Below are 20,260 nucleotides of genomic sequence, written 5' to 3'. Positions count from 1 at the left end.
GAATGCAAATCATCCCAATTCTGTAAACAGAAAAGGAAATGTACATAAAATCTATGGTGCAAAGCCTTAGGAACACGTTTCTCTCTGGTCCTGGGAATAAATGCTGGTTCTGAATGCAGTGAAAAATGTTGTGGATGTTCAGAACCAAAACCATCAGAGAGATTTTTAAAGCAGAGGTCAGACTGGAGATACCCTCAAAGCCCATCACCTGACTGACTGTGAAATGACACTGCATTTGAACCCCAGGTTTATGGAGCTGAGCTGGATTCTCCGTGGGATTCACCTTTCAAAAGAACTGAATGAGAACAAACACGAAATCTATAAAGCAAGCCAAATCAATACATTTGTACTCCAGTCTAATTCCTGATCCTTTACCAAAAGGAGTCTATTGCCCTAAGTCCAACCTGCCCTTGGACACTCCCAGGGATCCAGGGGCAGCCACAGCTTCTCTGGGCAACCTGTGCCAGGGCCTGCCCACCCTCACAGCCAGGAATTCCTTCCCAATATCCCATCTAAACCTCCTCTCTCTCAATTTAAACCCACTGCCCCTTGTCCTATCAGTGTCTGCTGAGTAAAAAGTCACTCTCCCTTCTTGAAGGTCCTTCCCAACCCACCCCACTCTGTGATTCTGTGATCCCATTTCATTTCTTTTCCTGGAATTTGCTTCTCTCCCACTGTTTGTGAGCAGGGAACGACACCACCCCTGCAGGCGATGGTTTAAGTGCAGAGCACACACAGTAAAGGCAGGATGAGATGTAACCACGTCTGCTGGAGATGCAGGCAGGGTGTGATTAATAAACCAGAGCCTCAGCCAGCAACACAACTGTCAGCACAGCCCAGCAACAAATATCCCAAATACAAGGAGGGGGAGAAAACAAGCCCTCCAAGCACCACTAAAAAGGGCCCTTTGCCTCTGAACTCATCAAACCCAGCGAACAGCACCGTGATGAGCCTTAACCAAACCTAATCTGGTCCAAACACTCTCCTGAGAGTTGCAGATGAACTACTGATGAGACAAAATATAATTAAGTGCAAACAGGATTAATTGCTGTGGAGGCCCCAAGACCTTTCCTGAGAGCAAATGGGAAACCCCCCACCATCGTGGAGAGAGGAAAGGAGCATTTCTAGAAAGCTCCACCTTGTGTTTTTCCCCTATTTCCACAGCACAGAGCAGTGGAGACAGTACATTTTTGTCCCCAGCAGTTGAAAGATAAAGGGATCCAGGCAGTGGAGAACTGGAAAGCTCAATTCCTTCCTTACAGCTGCCACAAAAATCAAAGCTTCACACACAGAAGTTCTGGTTCAGCTGCCTGAGCTGGATGAGTGAGTGCAGAGGAGCTGCAGAAACGGTTGATTTTCCCAAATTATCAATTTTCAAATCCAATCAGAATCAATAATCTATTCGAAACTTTTTTCATCGACCTCCTTTCCAAATGATGCTTGAATTGTGCCACCTCCAATCTGAACAAGCACCTTCTGCTCTCAGTCCTTGTCTTCATCCGAGCCCAGCCCTGACACAGCAGTGGTGGAGTTTCTCTGGATCTAAACTCTACTAATTACCATCAAAGTTACTGCTCTGCCAGTGCTAGATGTATTATCCGTCCTAATCTCCACATAATTCCAACATCTCCTCTAAAAACAAGCTAGCCAGACAATAAAAAAACCCCTTCAACAAACCCCAAACTGCCTGTTTTTCAGAAGAAAATGTGTGTTCTGGTTCTCAGTCCCAGCCACACCTGCCCTGTACCAGCTGCACAGGAACACTCTGCTGCAAGTCCTGATTTCCCCCAAACTGTAATCACGGAGTTTGCTCCCCTGAAACATCACAAGGAAAAACACCTCCTTATCCCAGGGAGAAAAAAAATCAGGGATAACCCACTGAGGTTTCATGTTCAGGCACCTTTTATGACAAAAAACTTGGGTCTCTCCAATATCCTGATCCACTCGTGCTTGATATCTTGGCTGAGCTTTCAAATTTCACCCACACAATTAAAAACTAAACCTACATATTTACACCAGTAAATCCCTGAGTTGTAAGTACGATACAGATCCTGAGTTATTCCCAGGGGTTGGATTTCAGTGGATTCAGGGTCTCCAAGGAAGAGGAAAATGAGATGAGCACATCTGTGCCCAAAACACCCTGGGGAAAGCCCATAAATCCTCTCCAAAAGGTCCTGGCTCAGCTCATCCTGAGACTGCTTTGTCTTCTGGCACCAGACAGATCTGTCAAGGATATAAAATTCCTCAGGGAAAAACAAGTGGAAATGTCTAGTGATGACCAAAACAGCTTTGCCAGGAGAAAGGCAGAATTCAATCCCAATGTGCTTGCTAATTTATCTTCCCCTTCAGGAATGATGAGGAAAGAAAAGGAGGGAGAGAGTGGATTTGCAAAGGAGAAAACACCAAGGAGTGGGGCAAGAAGCCAAAATGGGATAGAACAGGCCAGGTTACTCCAGGCCCCAGAATTCCCATAAAAACAATAAGCATTTAAAGAGAAGAATACAAAAAAAAAAATACCCCAAAAGGAAGAGGGAGAACACCTTTAGGATGAAGTGGTTTTCCAAGCGCTGATGGAACACACACATCCTTTAAAAACAAAATAATGACTCTTCCCAACAGCAGCAGCAGCACCAAGTGCTGCAGGTGGTTGAAGATTTGATGTGAGAAGGTGATAATGAACTAGAAAGTGTTAAAGGGTGAATTCCCCTGGGCTGTCCCAGGCAGGAGTAAAACACCTTCAAAATGTGACCCAAAACACTTCTGGCCTTGCTGGGGGACTTGTTTCTCCCCTCCAGCCCCGATTTATTTAATGAATTAGAAACATCAACCTGGAACAAAACCTGTGTAATCTCTCTTATCCCGCTTTTCCAGTCCTCTTTTTCCTGAGTAACAGGAAGTGTGGGAAAATCTGTCTCCTTCTGAATTCCAATAACTGGCTGTTGGCTCCTGCCAACCATCCAGAAACCCTCCATCCCTCCTTGTTATCCTGAAATCCACCTCTCTGAGGTAAATCAGGGTCTCTTTTCTCTGCTTTACTCAGCAGCCGCAGCTCTTTGACCCCAAACACGGCGCAGCAGGACAGGGAAAGGACAATTCCACACCCTCCCTACACCCTAAATACCCAACTGTAACTTTTCCCACCAAATATCATTCCCCTCCCCAACCCTCAGCAATTCCTGCTTCACAGCTGCACTTCAATATGCAGTTTTACAGGCTGGAAAGAATCATTACTGTATTACCAAAAGAAAAGGTTTTAAATCAAAGCTTAGTTTGTTCTTCCCTGGGATTTTATGTGTGTAAAAATCTCCTGTCTAATCACTGTTCTTGAACTTAGTCCTAAAGAAGTGGGGACTAACAGGGGCTGGGGCTTAAAAAAAAAGCCATTCCTAAGTGGAAGTCAAAAAAAAAAAAGGCTCCCTGAATTCACTTACTCGTTTATCTTACAAAAAAAACCCCAACAATTTTATACTGTAAATAACTTGGGTGGTAATAGAGAAAAGTCCCACAAAGTGGTTTTCATACCTGCCATCCCAAAAACTTGGGGATAACTTCCCCAGGACTTTAGGATATGCAGCAGAAAACTTGTGTCAGAAGAGAGAGAAGTCAGTAAAAATCCCCCAATCACTGAATCCCAGACTCAGCTACTTGGCATTTGCACTGAATTCTGTTGTGAAACAGAATTGTTAAATATAAATCAATCAATCAATATATAAATAAATACACAAATAAACCAGAATGTGTTAAATATGAGGAAGGTAAGGAATGTTTCAACACACTGGAAAATCAGGATAATACAGTATTTGTCTATATTAACTATAACACACATCTGGGAGAAAATAATTCATCTTTATTTATATAAAACTTCCACCTTCAGGCACTTCAGTGCCAGAGTGATTTTATCTGGACCTTTTATAATATTTTGATGGGAGAACCTTCTCCTGGGCAACTTCTAATCCTGATTTTATTCCCTGCTTGCTGTTGCTTGCTTTTATCTTTCCTCCTTGTGCTCTCTGCCCTTGCATATTTAATAATTAACTATAACTAATCATTATATATATATATATACACAGACACACATAGAGAATGAAGTGTTTCAGAGCCAGTTGGAAACAATTTACTCAAAACAGGTTTTTAACCCCCTTTCTGTTGGGTTTAGGTTTTTAGTCCAGCATATTTAAAAAGGGAGCTTAGTGTTTCTCCCACCAGGAGGAGGAGGAATCATTTCCCCCTGTATTTTCTAACCTCTTCAACTGTAAATCACATTCCTAATTACCTCAGGTACTCTGAGAAGCACTTCACTGAAACAATTAAGTCTACTCTACAGTTTTAATTAAGCAACTCACTCATCCAAAAAGCAACAGATTAGTTCCTGGTGCCTGAAATAAGAGTTTTTGAGTCACTGGCCACGAAAACAGTTCACTTTCACTAACCCAGCGCTGGCAGCCAAGCAGGAGTTGGTTTATCTTCTCCTGAGTGTTTCTTAACCCACAACAGGTCTCATCAACCTCTTTAGGGTTTTCAAAACACCCCTCAGGAAAAGCAGAAAGAGATACAAGGGTTATTTCTGATGTTTTCCCATCAACATTCTGGATTATTCTATCAAAACCCACTACAGCAGAATCCCATCAGCACGTAGAAGAAAAAGCATCAAGACAAAGATACGACCATCATTTTTGCTGGTATTAATTCCTCTGAGCGGAGGGAAACTTGCAGACCTGAGGCTGTTTTTCCTCTGTTTAAGATAAGGCCCCTAAATATAGAGATCCTTGACCTTTGCACAAGAGTGGCAAACGCAGCAAGTGCAATCACTCCTCATCAGGAGGTGTTTTGAACATCCCTCTTCTGATCCCGAGTCTGTCATCGAGTTCACTCCATGATTTGACAAGGATGAGATGGGGAAAAAACCCGACATCTTAAAATTCCCCTATTTCTGGCCTTTCCATTCCCAGCACCACAACTAGAAGAGCTGGAACACAAATCTCTCCCAGGGGATTCCCTGCTCACCTCAGCCTTGCGAATGCTCTCTCTGGCTTCGTCAATCTTCTGCTCCAGCTCCGCCCGGGTCTGCTCGGACATGACGGGCCCGTGGCATTCCAGCTCCTCCAGGGTCTGCCAGGAACAAGGGGAACACACCACACCTGGAGTCAACGCCAGCAAAACACTTCCAGGATAAATATTTATTAGTAGTAGTATTATTATTATCTATGATAAATATTCACGACAGTTACTGCTCAGTTCCATGCAATGGTCCATCCCTGGGAAAGAGAAAGGTGAGGAACAGGTGAGGGAAAACACCACTTGAGAGCACAGAATTTCACCTGGACGTTCCACTCAGGAGAAGGCTTCCAGATCTCCACCAAAACATCCTACTGTGGCAGGAACCAACCCACCTACAGGTTGGTAATTCTGCATTTGAAAGGGGAATGTTGCTGCATATTTATGTCAGGAACGGAGAATCCCAGAGTTTGGGTTGGGAGGGACCTTAAAGATCATCCCGTTCCAACCCCCTGCCATGGGCAGGGACACCTTCCACTAGGCCAGGTGGCATAACATTTTTTGAGAGATGTCACAGCATTTTGGATGTTGTTTTTCTGCAGCAGATGCTCCACTCAGGGGTAGGAACTGTAGGAATGTTTGGGAGATGAGACAGGGTATGGTGAAAACACAACAGACTCCTCCATGGCTACCTTTTGGAGGAAAAGCAAAGAACTTCGGTCTTTATTCTCACTCTAAAATACACCTTTCAAAATACCTGATGGCCCAGTTAGGCTGCCAAACACAACCCCAGGTTCCTCTAAGCCGAACATGTAGAAATAAATTAACCAATACACAATTTTACACCTTCGGATCAGATTTAAAGTGCACACTGCTCATGGATTTTCCTGGTGCTGAAAAGACTTCTGATCCCCAAATGAACATGGGCAATAAATACATGAGAGAGTGGAGGTAGGAGAATCCCAGGGAGGTAAGAGAACCCCTGAAAGTTTAATTTGAGCAGGAGGAGGGTGGGTTCTTGCAGTAAAGCCTGAGGAGCTGCAAACCAAGAAAGGCTGGGATGACAATGGCAGGGCGAGGGGACGGGACAGAAACAATCCCTCAGTGCCCCTCCTTCACGCCCCAAATCCCGTGCAGAGAGGTTTCCCCACCTACCCTCTGGCTGTGGACGATGTTTTTGTGCTCTCGGGCCACCCTGGTGGCCCATTTCCGAGCCTCCTTGTTCAGACTGTGCTCCTCAGTCGTTCCAGTTTCCGATTCCAGTTGTCGGCTCTGGAACAGAAAACAAGGGAGTGAGTCCTGACGCAGCCCCAAGGGGGAACCTCTGAGGGTAAAATGGGTGTTTCCCTACAGGGGAACTCTGTGTTACACTGATCAGCCTGGGGTCTTGTTTCGTATGGAACAAGGAGGACACGAGCAAAACCACTGTGCTGGACTTTGGGATGGGAGCAGGCTGTGGAGAACCCAAATCAAAGTTCTGAGGAATTCACAACTCAGGAGCATCAGTGTGACACTGAACACAACCACAGCTCTACTGCAAGGAAAGACAGTCACAGTGAATCCAACTGAAATACAGGCACAGCCATCCACGGAATCCAAGAGATGAAAAATAAATATCCAAGGATTCAGCTCATCTCTGAGGTAAACATCATTATAGGAGGCAAAGATCACAGAATCATGGAATGGTTTGAGCTGGAAGGGACCCTAAAGCTCATCCTGTCTCACCCAGCCATCGGCAGGGACATCATCCACTAGCCCAGGTTGCTCCAACCTGGCCTTGTGACACTTCCAAGGATGGGGCAGCCACAGCTTCTCTGGGATTCAACCTGTGCCAGGGCCTCCCTATACTCACAGGGAAGGATTTGTCCTTAAAGATGAAAGGTTTAGTGTGATCCCATGGGCCACTTAGGCTCGTTCTTAGTAATTCTCCCCTCAAGAAATTCCAACTAAAGGAAGGACAGTAGTTCTCTACTGTCTACAGATTGAACAGAACCTGTCTGGAAGTCTGATGACTTCCCAGCATGTAATTACTGAAATAATTCTTAATCTTTCTGTCATTTCCATTACTGCACTACCCAGTGCATTTATCACAGAATCATCTGGGTTGGAAAAGCCCTCCAAGATCACCGAGTCCAACCATCCCCCAGCACTGCCAAGACCACCACTAACCCATGTCCCTGAGCGCCACATCCACGTGGATTTTAAATCCCTCCAGGGATGGGGACTCCACCACATCACAGGAGGGGTTAAGGGGAGGCAGCACCCCCTTGCTGCTCACAGTGACCAAAAAAACCACCCCAGCGGCTTTTCCAATCTGCTGGAAGATGTCCAAATATTTGATGTCAAAGCCAGAAACAAACGTTCCCATGGAGTTCACCCACTGGAGTGGGAGAGAACCACAAAACTCATGTTTGTGGTAGTTTTTAAAGAAAAAGGAATGGCTGGACAAGGTGCAGGGCAGCCCAGAAGAGGAGGAAGGTTACAAGCATGTGGGCAGCTCTGGAATGAACAGGTAGGAAGGTGAAGCTGCACGTGAAGATCTCTTCACCCATCCCCTCAATTTAATTATTAAGTTTGTTTTTTACCTGCTTTTATTGAGGTGGATTTATAGAATCCCGTTCCTTCATTACTGACCTCTTTAATTACCTCTGTTAAGTTACTCCACCAGGTCAGTGCAAAACTTCCAACAGGACAAACACATGGATTTATTCACACCCCATCCCTGAAATAACACTGGACCTCAGTTTATTGTACAGCTTCTCCCACAGCTTCCACCTGAGTCACAATCCTGAGCAGAATCCTATAAACCACCTCATAACACATCTCATAAGGCATTTCCAAAGTTCCCATTCATCCTGCTCCTACTCAGCAGCTCATTTTCTTTTCCTAAGCTGGACAAGCCAGTGGAAATGCACTGGCTACTTGGCTGAGAACAGTTTCAAACCCATCAGGACCTGGAATGCTCCCTGAATCCATGGCTGGGAGGGACTTGACTTCACCTGACCTGTTAAAGAAGCTGCTGCCACTTAAAGGAGGCTGTGGAGGAACTTGGAAGCAGTGGGAGGTGGGTGGTGTGCTCCAGGATGGATTAAGGATTATCTGGGAAGCCTGAACCCTCAGGCCAAGAGGGACGCCAAACATGGAATGAAAACCCTGCTGGGTATTTAAATAGGTGAGAACAAAGGAGCTAAACCAGGTGTATCCTCCAGACATCAAAACTGAAGGGAAGCAGGTGAGGGAACTGAAGAGCCTGGTCCTGATCCGATTTACCAAATCAAGCTCTAACTGAAGTGTTTTCAGGGCTGGAACTTGGTGGTGCCAACACAGCCAGTGCCTCAATTTAACCTCTTCCAAAAAAGAGGGAAACCAAACCCGCTCTCTGTGGCCAAAGAACGAGGGAAGAGCCAAAAAAATCCCCCAGCTAAACATAGATAGACATTCTGCCTCTCCCTCAGGGCTTGGATTACACTGAAAACACTGTTTAGTGCTAAAAATTCAATCAGGAACCCAAGAGAAAGGGCTGGATGGCTCCAAGCAGCTAAAAAGCCGAGAGGCAGCAATGCTGTTGCTTAAATTAACACATGAATTTAGTCTGCAAACATGTTGTCCCTCCTCCAGTTCTGTCTGGAATGTTGTTGCAGGTGCAGAAGCTGCAAACCCAGCCTGTATTTTTATTTGTCAGTTATATCTGGGCCATGTGCTGTCCTAGAAGCCAAAAAACTCCCCCCTTGGTTTTTGAGCCTCAAAGTTCTTTATTGGTTTTTTTTTCTTGATTTTTGAGGCTGAAGCCTAAAAACAAAAAATAAATCACTTTGACAGAGGCAAAAAGCAGGAAAGACTTCTTGCATGCAAAGGGTCAACATAAAACAGGGATCAAAATGAGGCATTTCCTTTAAAGAGGTGAAAACAAGAGGTTTTCATGCCAAGGCTGCAAAGCAACATTTTGGGAGGAGGGAGGAACACACATGACATTTTTCACACAATTCACAGCTAAACTCAGCACTTTTAGCAAAATCAAGGGTCAAGTTTAGGGCTTGTTTTAGTCTCTTATTGTAGAACTACGTTCATTTAATTTAGCCCAGAGTGAGCTCGGCCTGACTCACATTTTAGGTAGTTTCTTTCCCTAAGAATGGCTGAATTTCTCCTCAGCAAGAATTCCTAATAACTTCCAGATTGACAAAAAAATCAAAGAATAACTTTATTTTTAATATATATTTAGCTTCAAAAAGGTCATACTTAAAACCAGCCTGTTCTGGTATTAAAAGATTGATACAAGGGAATAATAACTTACTGTTAATATATATTTCGCTTCAAAAAGGTTAAACTAAAAACCAATCTGTCTGGTATTGAGAGATTAATAAAATTAAATAGTAACTTCTTTCAAAATAGATTTAGCTTCAAAAAAGTTATATTTAAAACCAGTCTACTCTGGTATTAAAAGATTGATAAAATTAAGTAATATCTTTAGTTTTTGATATATTTAGCCTCTAAAAAGCTATACTTTAACCCAGTCTGTTCTAGTATTAAAGAGATCACTCTAAACACAGAAATACAGGTCCTTTTTAAAGTATATTTATGTAATTTATATAAAATCGCCTCATAGAAGCAGCTGAGCAATTCAATATATTCCGTGTGTGACAGTGAGGGGAAATTCATCCTTTTTCTCACAGTGCACCCAAAACCTGTCAAATAAAGAGGGGGGGGAAACCGCAAAACTTTCCCCTGATCTTCCTGAGGTGTTTTTGTGCAAATTACAGTGGGAAAAAGATTGTTTTCATGATACAAATCAGTTGGGCCCCAGCTTTTTCCTCATGTGCTCCAAGAAAACCTCAGGATCTGGAACATCCAGGGGAAACCAGGGATGAAAAACAGGAAAAAGGCCTCAAAAACGGAGTGTCAGCTTTTTTGGGGCCGTTCCCCTCCTGGGTCATTTTTTTGGCTCATTGTCTCTCCTGGATGAAGGAAAAAAGCAGCTTTTCCAAGCAGGAAAGGGAGAAAAGCTGCTGAATTTCCTTTCTCTTTTGCCCTGTTCTTATCTGTGAGTGCGGGGATAGCACGTTTTCCACACCCTGGATTTCCAGGGAATTAATAAATATCCCTTTCTTTCAGGGGGGGGATGTTGGATGATTAAACTGTCCCTGAATTGAGGATCCAGGGAAGGCCAAGTCGTGCTTATTGATTTTTCTTGGGAGGCTGAAAGGATTCCAAAAGACTCTTCCCCATTTTCCACTTTGCTGTTGGTAAACCCATTTTGGGGATTCATTTCTTGACAGGATTAAACCTGATGAAGAAGAATAATTTCTTCCTAAATACTTTTAAGGCAATTTCTTGAAGGGAAAAATGGTTTGGTTTAAACTTTTTTCAAAACTTCCCTCTTTCTCTTTTTTTTTTTTTTTTTTTAAACTGGAATTTATGTCCCTCTAAACAAGACACTGAAACAATCTCAATAATTTAGTCAACGTGAACAATTGTTTAAATTCAAGCTCCAACCAATTTTTTAATCATGGAAAAGAGCTGATTGATGCCAAATATTTTTGGGTTTCTCCTTGTGGGCATTTAAGAGGGTACATTTCACCCACTGTTAACGTGATACTGGGGATCAAAAGTCCTGAAAATTGATGGAAAACTGTTTCATATTTTCCTTTCCTAGGAAGAGACTTTTGGAGGCTCTGCTGGGATAATTTTGAAAGCAAACTGAGCTGTGGGTGCTGCCCCTGACCCCAGGATTGCACAGAAATCTACTTTCCATCACTTTTTGGAACTGCTCTTCTCTTACAATGCAAAACTTGGGCACAGACCCTGAAAAAAATGGAATTTACAGCAGAATTTCGTATCATTTCTAACATACAATACTCCAAATTCATTCCAGTAACACTTAAATGCTCCAAACTTTGCCCTCAGTCCTGGTGGATCAGGGATTCAGCCTGAAGAGAGCCCACAAAACTTGGAAAAGGTTAATACTAAACACTTCATGAGATGTATTAATCACTCTGCTTTGTCTTTCTTTCAGCCTTCGGTGTGAAAGTTTTTATTTTGTCTTTCTTTCAGCCTTTGGTGTGAAAATTATCATGCACAATCCACAGAAACTAAAAGCCAACCGATAAACCCTGCAGATTATCTGCAAATACGTGGCAAAAGAATGCTTGATAATTGTTCTGCAATTAAATGTTGATTCAATAGAAAATTAAATAATATCTGACCAAGTCAAAAGCCTAAAAAAGAGCCTTCAACCCCTTGTATTTACTGATTAAAAATGGGGAATGTGTAACCTGTTACCCATCCTGCCAGCTGAGCATAATTAAATGGATCAGAAAAAAGCCTAATTTAATTATTTTGGGGGAAACTTTGCAGCTGGAAGCTCCAAAAGCTGCAGTGCTCTGAGGAAATGCAGGAATTCTCCAGCCCAGGTGGGTTAAGCAGGTACAGAAGTCACTGGATGTGAGGGACAGGGACAGTTTTAGAGCTGGAGTGAAGCTCCAGCAGCAAACGAGTCCCTTGTGAGCCCACACGAGTCAAGGAATCAGGAATCCTGTCACTGCTTGTGCTGAAGAGTTTAACAGGAGGGAATTACAGCTCTATTGGACATGGGGATAACTCTCTGGAAAAGGAAGAGAATTAAATTAGTACCAGGGCTGCATTTCATCAGTGCATCCTAATAACCTCCACTTGTTAGACCAGCTCCCCCTTCACAGCGGAGCAGGAACCAATTACACCCAGCACTGTCTGGAGCTGTGAAATTTTAATTCATGCCCCCAAAAGATGAGAATATCAATTACAAGCACCGTGCAAGCTCAGGAGTGTGAAGCTGCTCCCCATATTTAAACACCTTCAAATTGATTTTTCCTTCTTTTAAGTCCCATTGCAAACAAAGCTCCCCACCCACCTCCCATTTGCTATTTTATATCTATTCCATTATTGACATGAATTTATATTTGTTGTACAGTTTGACAATACATATTCTGCATTCTGTTGCCACCTCCACGTGGGTGTAAATTCAGCATATCCCGAGCCACATGCACATGGATAAGGACACAAACACCAGCAGGTACCTCTGCTATTGTCATTCTCATAGCACTGACAGGTGAGGGCTCAATCTCCACCAGCTGAACTGCGTTAAAACTCTGGATGCACAGATTCCCACAGGGATGAAAAACACAGCAGCAAAGGTTAGAAAAGGCAGGGAAAGACACTCACTGAGTTAAGAACAACCTCAAACTTTATCAGGGAATACGCTGAGCTGGAAGGGACCCACAAGGATCATCGAGTCCAACTCCTGGCCCTGCACAGGACACCCCAAAATTCACACCGTGGTGTCCCATTTTCTTCTGGGAATATGGGCTCTGTGCAAAGGAGGAAAAATCAGAATCCCAGTTTCTTGCAAGGCAAATACAAAGGAAACTGTGCCAGAGAAGTTGGTGTGACTGCAAAAATCCCTTTTATGCAGTTGCTAAGAGGGGTCTCGAATTAAATCACCTGAAATTCAGACTGTTGCTGTCCAAATAGTTCACCAACGAATTCAAGCAAGAAAGAGCTGCACAGGGTTATATTTTTTTAAAGATCCAGACTTATTTTAAACTGCTATTTCTTAAAATAACATTAGTAATGTTGCTGGGACATCAGCAATCCACCTTAATCAAGGGGCTGTTTGGAAACGGGTCTAAACATCCTGATTTACCCAATTTTCATGTCATTGCTTTGGAAGCAACACACACACCAAAAGAATGTTTTTGGAGGTTATTTTTGGAAGGCAGCGTTTTACCAGTATTCTTTTAAAGTCAATTACTCCTTCTGTGTATCTCTAAGCATTCCTTGAATAATTTAGGTGTGCAGCGACACTTGACTTGGTTACAACACAGTAGTAGTGAACGTGATGAGAACTTCCCCAGCAGGATAAAAAGGCAACGAAATTCAGTCAGAATTAGAGCAAAATTTAGTAAGAATTAGGTTGAAAGCAGAGAAACACAGGGCTGTTAGTCACAAAAAGCCAAAAAATACTCTGCTTTTCTGTGGGTGACACTGAGCCTGTTTGATGCTTTCACCACCGCCCCAGAAATCCACCACGAGGTTAAACCAGCCTGGGATATCAGTGAGCAATGTTCTCTCCCACATTTGCACACGAAATACATCAAAACCAGAGCAAGCCCGAGGAATTCTGAAGGTCCTTACAGTGTCACTGTCACTCGGCTGGAACTGGAAAGGCTGAGGTTTGTGGAACACGGAATTCTCCTGTAGGAACAGCTGGAGGTTGTAATCCCGCACCACCTGAGGGAATAAGAACAGGCCTTTTACACTCCTCACTTTGTCAGTTTAAAAAACATCTCCAGAGTAAAAGCAGCCCTTCAAACAGAGCTCATTCCGCAGCAGAACTCTGATGGAAATTCAGAACCTCGTTCAGAGGACAAGGACCTAAAATACAACTTTAACCTACAAAACAAGGAGAAAAAACCAACTGTGGAGAAGACACAATGTGGCATCACTGCCATCAGTATTTCCCCCTCCCCTTTGTGGATAATTTCTTGTGGATAATGTTCTTTCTTAGGCTGAAATGTGTTAATTTTACAGAAATTATCAGTTGTGGGAGCTGAAAAGACTATTTGGAGTAACGCACATAAAATGAGTTGCAAACTTCATCTCTCTTTATTAAATTGCTTTCAGAGGAAACTCTCCAAGCCTGTGTTTTGTAAAGCAAAACCACTTCAGCTCCTAAATTTGTTTAATGACACGTTTCAGCAACCATGACACATGTCCCTAAACAAACCTCTTATGTCACAATTTACAGAGATTCACAAAGAAACACTCAGTGATTGCAACAGGAAAAAATAGTATCACTGCTTGAAAGACTCTCACAGAGCATTCACTGCTTCAATGGGCGAAAATGAATACACAGCAGCACGAAATTATAAATATCTATTACCAAAGTGAGGGTTTAGATGTACAAAGTAGATAACAAAGATGGTATTTATCCAGAAATAGCAGCTTTGTGCATGACCTGGGTGGACAATGGGAAATACAACTTGTTCTCTAATGCAGCAAAGTGTTGCTGAAATACTGAGCTGTGAAAAAATTAATCTTCGGTTAAAGAAAGTAAATAGTCCCCCCAGGGCCAATAATACACTCAAAAAAGGTCATAATTACTGCTCCAATTTGAGCAGTTGAACATGAACACATTCAGAGGGGGGAGAAGAGATACAGGGATCTGCACCAGGAATTCCCAGAAATAGAAATGCAGAAAATACTGAAGAAGGGAACATCTGCAGCTTCAGATGATGCTCATCACTCATCATAAATATATTTTAATTTAAACAGCTATTCTATTAAATAGTCCTTCTAGAGCCATGTGAACACTGACCATAGCACACAACTCTGTGCCATGACTAATGTATGGAATTAATTTAACTACAATTAGGGAAAAAAACCCCCAAAATGCAGTTACTGAGGGCGTGAAAACCTACCCAGATATTTTAATGCACTCAATTTGCACCACAGACCTCAGACTTCCAAGCAACTCAGTTCTTCAAAGAGGAAAACCCATCTTTACAACAGCAATCCTGAGGGATTTTCCCCTCAAAGCCACAATAAATGAGAACAATTGTTATCAGAAGAGGAAAATGTGCAAGCCCAGCAAACTAAATGGTGCCTTTTGCACATTATATTTGATGATTGATAAAAAGAAACTTAAAAGACTCTAAAGCAACACAGTGTTCTTAAGATTAAACTGCAACTTTCCCAAATAGGTTTTTCTGTTGCTCAGAAATTAAATCAATGTCCTCACAGAGTTTGTTTTTTTTTTTTTTTTTTTAAAGTCAATGTCAAAACAGACCTGAAATCAAATACATCCCATGTGAAGAAAAGGCACAGTCAGAGATGTGCATGAGGGAAATGATCTGCCCTCTGACCAGAAATGGAATCTCAGAAAACGCTCCAAAGAAAAGCAGATGTGCAAGAAAAAAGGAAATGCAAGAAGTAAAAGACTTGAATAAGTCCGTTCAAGTGACAAGGGAGTTAAATTTCATTTTCATACAATCACAGGATGGTTTGGGTTGGGAGGAACCTTTACAGTCCATCCAGTGCCACCCCCTGCCCCGGGCAGGGACACCTTCCACTCTCCCAGGATGCTCCCACCTGGCCTTGGACGCTTCCAGGGATCCAGGGGCAGCCACAGCTTCTCTGGGCAACCTGTGCCAGGGCCTGTCCACCCTCACAGCCAGGAATTCCTTCCCAATATCCCACCTAACCTCACCCTCTTTCATCTCAGTGTTTCCATTCCAGTATTAGAGGTAACATTCCCAGCTAATTCCCCAGGAATGACGCGGGCCACGCTAACCCAGCGTAATAAAACCCCAAAAGCTCCAACAAATGATGCTGTAGCTACGAAACCCCTGCATTTTGGACAGAAAATCTGATTTTGAGCCCTTTCCCTCCACCTGCATACCAACGAGGTGATAGCCAGTCCCTGAGTCCAGCCCTGCCCATCCCACGGAGCCATCCCTGGCCCCCTGAAATCCGAGGAGGCGCTTCTGGGCAGCAACTTGTCTCACTCTAAAGCTGAATTCCACCCTGAATGATGGTTCAGATGGAACAGGTAAAGCATTTCTCCCCCAGTGACCTGAAGTGTCTGCTCCAGGCAGAGCTTTATTCCAAAGGGCCAAGTTACCAAATGTATCCCACGTTTAACACACAAGCTGCTTTTGAAACACACGGGAGGGGTTTTGGTTGAGTTTCTACTCTGGGTTTTCACCTTTTGAGCTGGTTATTTTAATGAGGACCCGTGCTGGAAAGAAAGGATAAGCAGAACCCAGGGAAAACCCTCCCCAGTGAACATATTCAGAGAGGCAGGCACGGGTTTTCAGTGCCAATGTAACTCAAGTTTTCCTGCTCCGCATTCCTGAGCCACGAGGAGAGAAACCAATTGGTGCCGAGGAGCCTGTTGGGACCCGCCACTTGTATTTACATTTTTGCTCCTTCTGCAGGCCCTGAACTGACTCAGGAAAGCAGGAGCAGCACTGTTTGCCTCAAACACAGAGCGTGATGCTGTTACCGTGGAAAATAAGCCAGACCTGGAGGCTCCTGGCCTTGCAAAGCTTGTCTTACACAAGCTCAGCACACACAAATATCCCAGGAAAGGATTCCTAAGAGAAGGAGCTGTTTGGATGTGACAGTTTAGTTGGATCAAAGTCCCAACCAGGCAGCACTCCAAGGATTTTTGAACATAAAGGATGTGATAGCACAGTGAGAAATTACTTATGAACATGCAGACATGATACAATATAAAACATTATATATTAGGCAAATACATAGAAACTATAGATTTAGTTAAAAGATTCCAACTCAGTATTTTCGGGGAACGCATTTGGACCCTGAATGAGACACCCCAAGGTAAATGATAGCAAGTCCTTTCATAACAGGAGATGAAATGGTATTTTGATTGTTTTTACAGCTGCTGCCAAGGAAATTCGGAGCCAATTTTTCACGCCCTCTCTTTCTGTCTATGAAGGTGTGAGATCACTTGTTTGCAGGTGAGTAAGGAATGTGTTAGGTATGTTTTTGCTCCCCAGGTCCCTGTTTAAATGAGCTGTTTCTGTGCAAGTAAGGCAATAAATAAATAAAAGAATATTATGACTCTACCAAAGCAGCTCTTCTGAGCTCAATGACAATTATTATTATTTTCTTTTTAGCCCAGCAGATGAATTATTTAAGAATCCAAATTATCCTGTCTGGTGTCTTTTAACTTAACACCACTCAGGAGAAACCAAAACTAATAACCCTTGGCATGATTTTGGAAGCAAATCTTAAAGCCTGGCAACTTCCATAAAACTGTGAGGGTCTGGGTACAAAGGATCACTGAGTTCAAACTTACCCTGCTGGAAGTCTCCAGTAAAAACTGGAATGTGTTTTGTACAGCTTGGCACGCCTCTAGTTCAGTCCTGCTGAAAGCCATTAAATAATCCTTCAGGTGATCATATATATTTCCATCAAGGGCCTGTGTGAGGGAAAGAATTGAGGAAAACTGAGAAAAGCAGGAAGTACTTGAAATCTGATTTATTAATGTTCATCTTTAGACTTTTCAGATGCTCAGACCAGTTTTTTTAATACATGTACAGGTGTATTTCTCCTGAACTCAGCACTGGCAGCAAAGTTCAAACTCTGTTGTAACCAGAGGTCTAAAAATCCCATCACACAGAGTAGGTTACAGGTTTAATGCCAGTTGTGTGTTAAACCCGATTTTGAAGTGACTGATGTCATTTAAATATTCAACTCTGAACAGATATAAAAACAAATTCTATAGATTTTGAAATGGAGCATACTTTGCAGATATCCACTTGAACAGTGTATTCATGGCAATGGTGAAAAGTCCACTCCAACACTCAGGAATGTGTTTCCTTAGAAAACTGCCTTTGATTGTTTAAATCAGTTCGAAAGGTAAGGGGGGGGGGGAAAGAAGGTTAAATTTTGCAAGACTTAAGGAATAGTTTCTGCCCCAGCAAAATCAAGCCCAGTGTTTAAAACAAGGGGAACAGACACAATAAATCAGACACAATAAATCAGACACAAATCCTGGAAGTGTCCAAGGCCAGCTGGATGGGGCTTGGAGCAACCTGGGCTAGTGGAAAGTGACCCTGCCCATGGCTGGGGGTGGAATTAAGAGGAGATTTAAGGTCCCTCCCAACCCAAGCCATTCCATGATTCTATGGAATCATTTAGGACGTGGGAAGAACAGAAGAGATTTTCCTTCTGCAGAGAAGTTTCCCCCACTGTCAGCAGAAATTAAAACAGCCAAACTTTGATAGCCAAAATCCTCTTTATACTATTTCCCTCCTCCTCCAGCACCAAGGAGTTCTAAGGACAGGGGGGTTTGTTTCCTCAGACGTTAAACCTGCCTCGAATTTCCTCACATAAAAACCTACGTCCACCAGGAATCCAGGAGATGGTGTCACCCAAACCAGCAGTAAACTGGGAATTCCATTCACCCCCACACTGGAGCTGGTTCCCTCAGCCATGTCGAAGGCTGGGCTTGAGGAATCACCGGCCAAGGCAGCTCCTGGAGGCTCCCAGAAAGCAGAAGAGCCACCAAAAGACTGGGAGAGAGCTATGGGATAAATAAATTTTCCCCAAAATTCTCATCAAAGGAATGATGGAATAATAGCTGGGATGTTCAACTGGATGAAAAGCTCAGGAAATTCCCAACAGCAAATCCACAGAAAACCAAGAGCGATGCACAAACACAGGCTCAGCTCGTCTGTCCTGGGGTGGGCACAGCTTTCCTGGAATTCATCCTTTAGGACACACATTCCCAGGACAGCACTGGGATTTTAACACTCCCTGTGCTTTTATCCCTGATGGGATGAGCCGTCATGTCACCAGAGTTCCCACCCCATTCCAAGGACATCCATTTCCACATCAAACACAGGCAGTGCCAACAGCACTTGTGCTCACAGGGAATACAAATGATGCAGAAAACTGCCAAGGCTGGGAGAATCCCAGCCTGAAACTCCCCCAGAATGGAACCGCAGACTTTTATCTGTTCCTAAAGCTTTTCAGCTCAAACTCTGCTAAGAAACGTAAATAAATAATTGAAACTTGGCACAGCAACTCCCAATTGCTCTGTTTGCAGAGCAGCTGTGATTTCCGACATCCCACTCTGCTGTAAATCAGGATTCCAGAGCTCCTGGAAACATTCTGTATCTCCAGCCTGGGAGATTCCCTCAGATTTCACAGAATCACAGGATCGTTAGGCTTGGGAAAGACTTCCAAGGTCGTCAAGTCCAACCTCTGAGCAAATCCCACCATATCACAAAGTGCCACATCTGCTCGTGTTTGGAACAACCCAGGGATGGTGACTCCCCCACTAACCAATTCAGCCCATTCCAATGCTTAACCAGCCTTTCAGGGAAGAAATTTTCCCTCATATCCAACCTGAGCCTCCCCTGGGGCAATTTGAGACCCTTTCCTCTTGCCCTGTCACTGTTCTCCTGGGAGAAAAGGCCGATCCCACCTGGCTACAACCTCCTGTCAGGGACTGACCTGGATCTGAGCACGGCTCAGGAATTGTTTTGTTATCACATCTCCATAATTCACCTCACAGATTGAGATTGACCTGAACTAAGATTAAGGAAAACCAAAAGAATTTCACTCAGCAAGAACAGAATATTTCAGGCTGGAAAAGAACTTCCAAATCATCAACTGCAACTCAAAAAAACTATGTATTTAATTCCTATTTTTCCTTAGCTCGTTCTAAGCACACTGGTTTGGGTTCTCTTTTTCCTTTTCCACATTCAGCCTGTTCTGTAAAAGCACCTTCTGATCTCTCCCCTCCCTTCATACCAACCCCCAGATGTTCTTTTTATGTTAAACCCCTCAGGTAGGGGTTCATGTCATCGAATTAAAGTCTGGACTTTGACTCTCCTGGTGTTTTTTAGAGGCAAAGGAGAGGAGTTGGTGTTTCTGGCGCGGGATTGCTGCCTTTCCAAGATGGGTGGTTAAAACAGGTCAGCTGCCAGGCAGGATGCCCAAGGGCCTGTTCCTCTTCACTGACCGTGGAAAGCCCCCCCAAAAATTAGCTCTGAAAATTGCTCGGACAGAGCTGGGGGAGATGAATCCCATCCCCACACGTGGTTATTCCCAATTATCCCCTACTGAGCACTAGGTATTAATTTATCTCCAGCTGCACTTTGAGTTCTGAGGAATATAATAAAGAAATAATAGTTTGATTTATTCCCCCCACTCCTCTCACAACGGTCAAGCTCTGAGAGGCCAAACCTCCCCCCCCCCCCCTCAGTGTGATATGGAGATATAAAAAGAAAAGATATATAAGGAAGGACATCGAGGAAAATTGTGGCAAAACTTTAGGGAGCACCCAGACCTGTCAGTGTGTGAGAACTGAGTTACAGCCCTGCTCCCTTCATTAATTGAAAGAGGTTTCACGATGATGAAGTTCTTAAATACTGATGAGAACTGAAGTTATTAAAGTCAGGGCAACATCCCACAGGCAAAGCCAGGCCTAAACAAGCAGTTCCCAGGCCTAAAGAACTTCTCATGGTACAGGGAATGAGATGTCCCACCAGCCCCAGGGGGTGAAGGTTGGTTGGTTCCCAATTTCCAATGATCATGGAGTTCATCCATTCTACAAAACGGATCTGATCCATTCTATAAAATTATTACATCAAGCTGGAGGTGGGAGTATCAAAACAAAAGCTTTGCCTTGCTTATGTGATCCAAATGACCATTCCCGTGGGATTTTAGCCTTTCAATCTCATTGACTCCCAAG

The 20,260-nt window shown here is 43.4% G+C and overlaps 1 protein-coding gene across 1 annotated transcript in view; it reads right to left on the bottom strand.

Annotated features, from left to right (window-relative positions):
• FCHSD2 (FCH and double SH3 domains 2) overlaps positions 1-20,260 on the bottom strand; it is a gene marked incomplete at its 5' end in the record, with an annotated part of 53,176 nt that overhangs the window by 14,530 nt on the left and 18,386 nt on the right. The window contains 5 exons of the mRNA XM_027905840.1: positions 5,005-5,109; positions 6,151-6,267; positions 12,045-12,116; positions 13,162-13,257; positions 16,853-16,975. Of these exons, the coding sequence (XP_027761641.1) occupies positions 5,005-5,109; positions 6,151-6,267; positions 12,045-12,116; positions 13,162-13,257; positions 16,853-16,975 (513 nt within the window). The remainder of the gene's footprint in view (positions 1-5,004; positions 5,110-6,150; positions 6,268-12,044; positions 12,117-13,161; positions 13,258-16,852; positions 16,976-20,260) is intronic.

This window comes from Empidonax traillii, unplaced genomic scaffold (genome assembly GCF_003031625.1).
Source record: "Empidonax traillii isolate 1590-97213 ecotype Southwest subspecies unplaced genomic scaffold, ASM303162v1 scaffold1214:size307055, whole genome shotgun sequence".
NCBI lineage: Eukaryota > Metazoa > Chordata > Aves > Passeriformes > Tyrannidae > Empidonax > Empidonax traillii.
The sequence above is the reverse complement of the archived record's forward strand: the minus strand, read 5'-3'. Positions and strand labels throughout refer to the sequence as shown.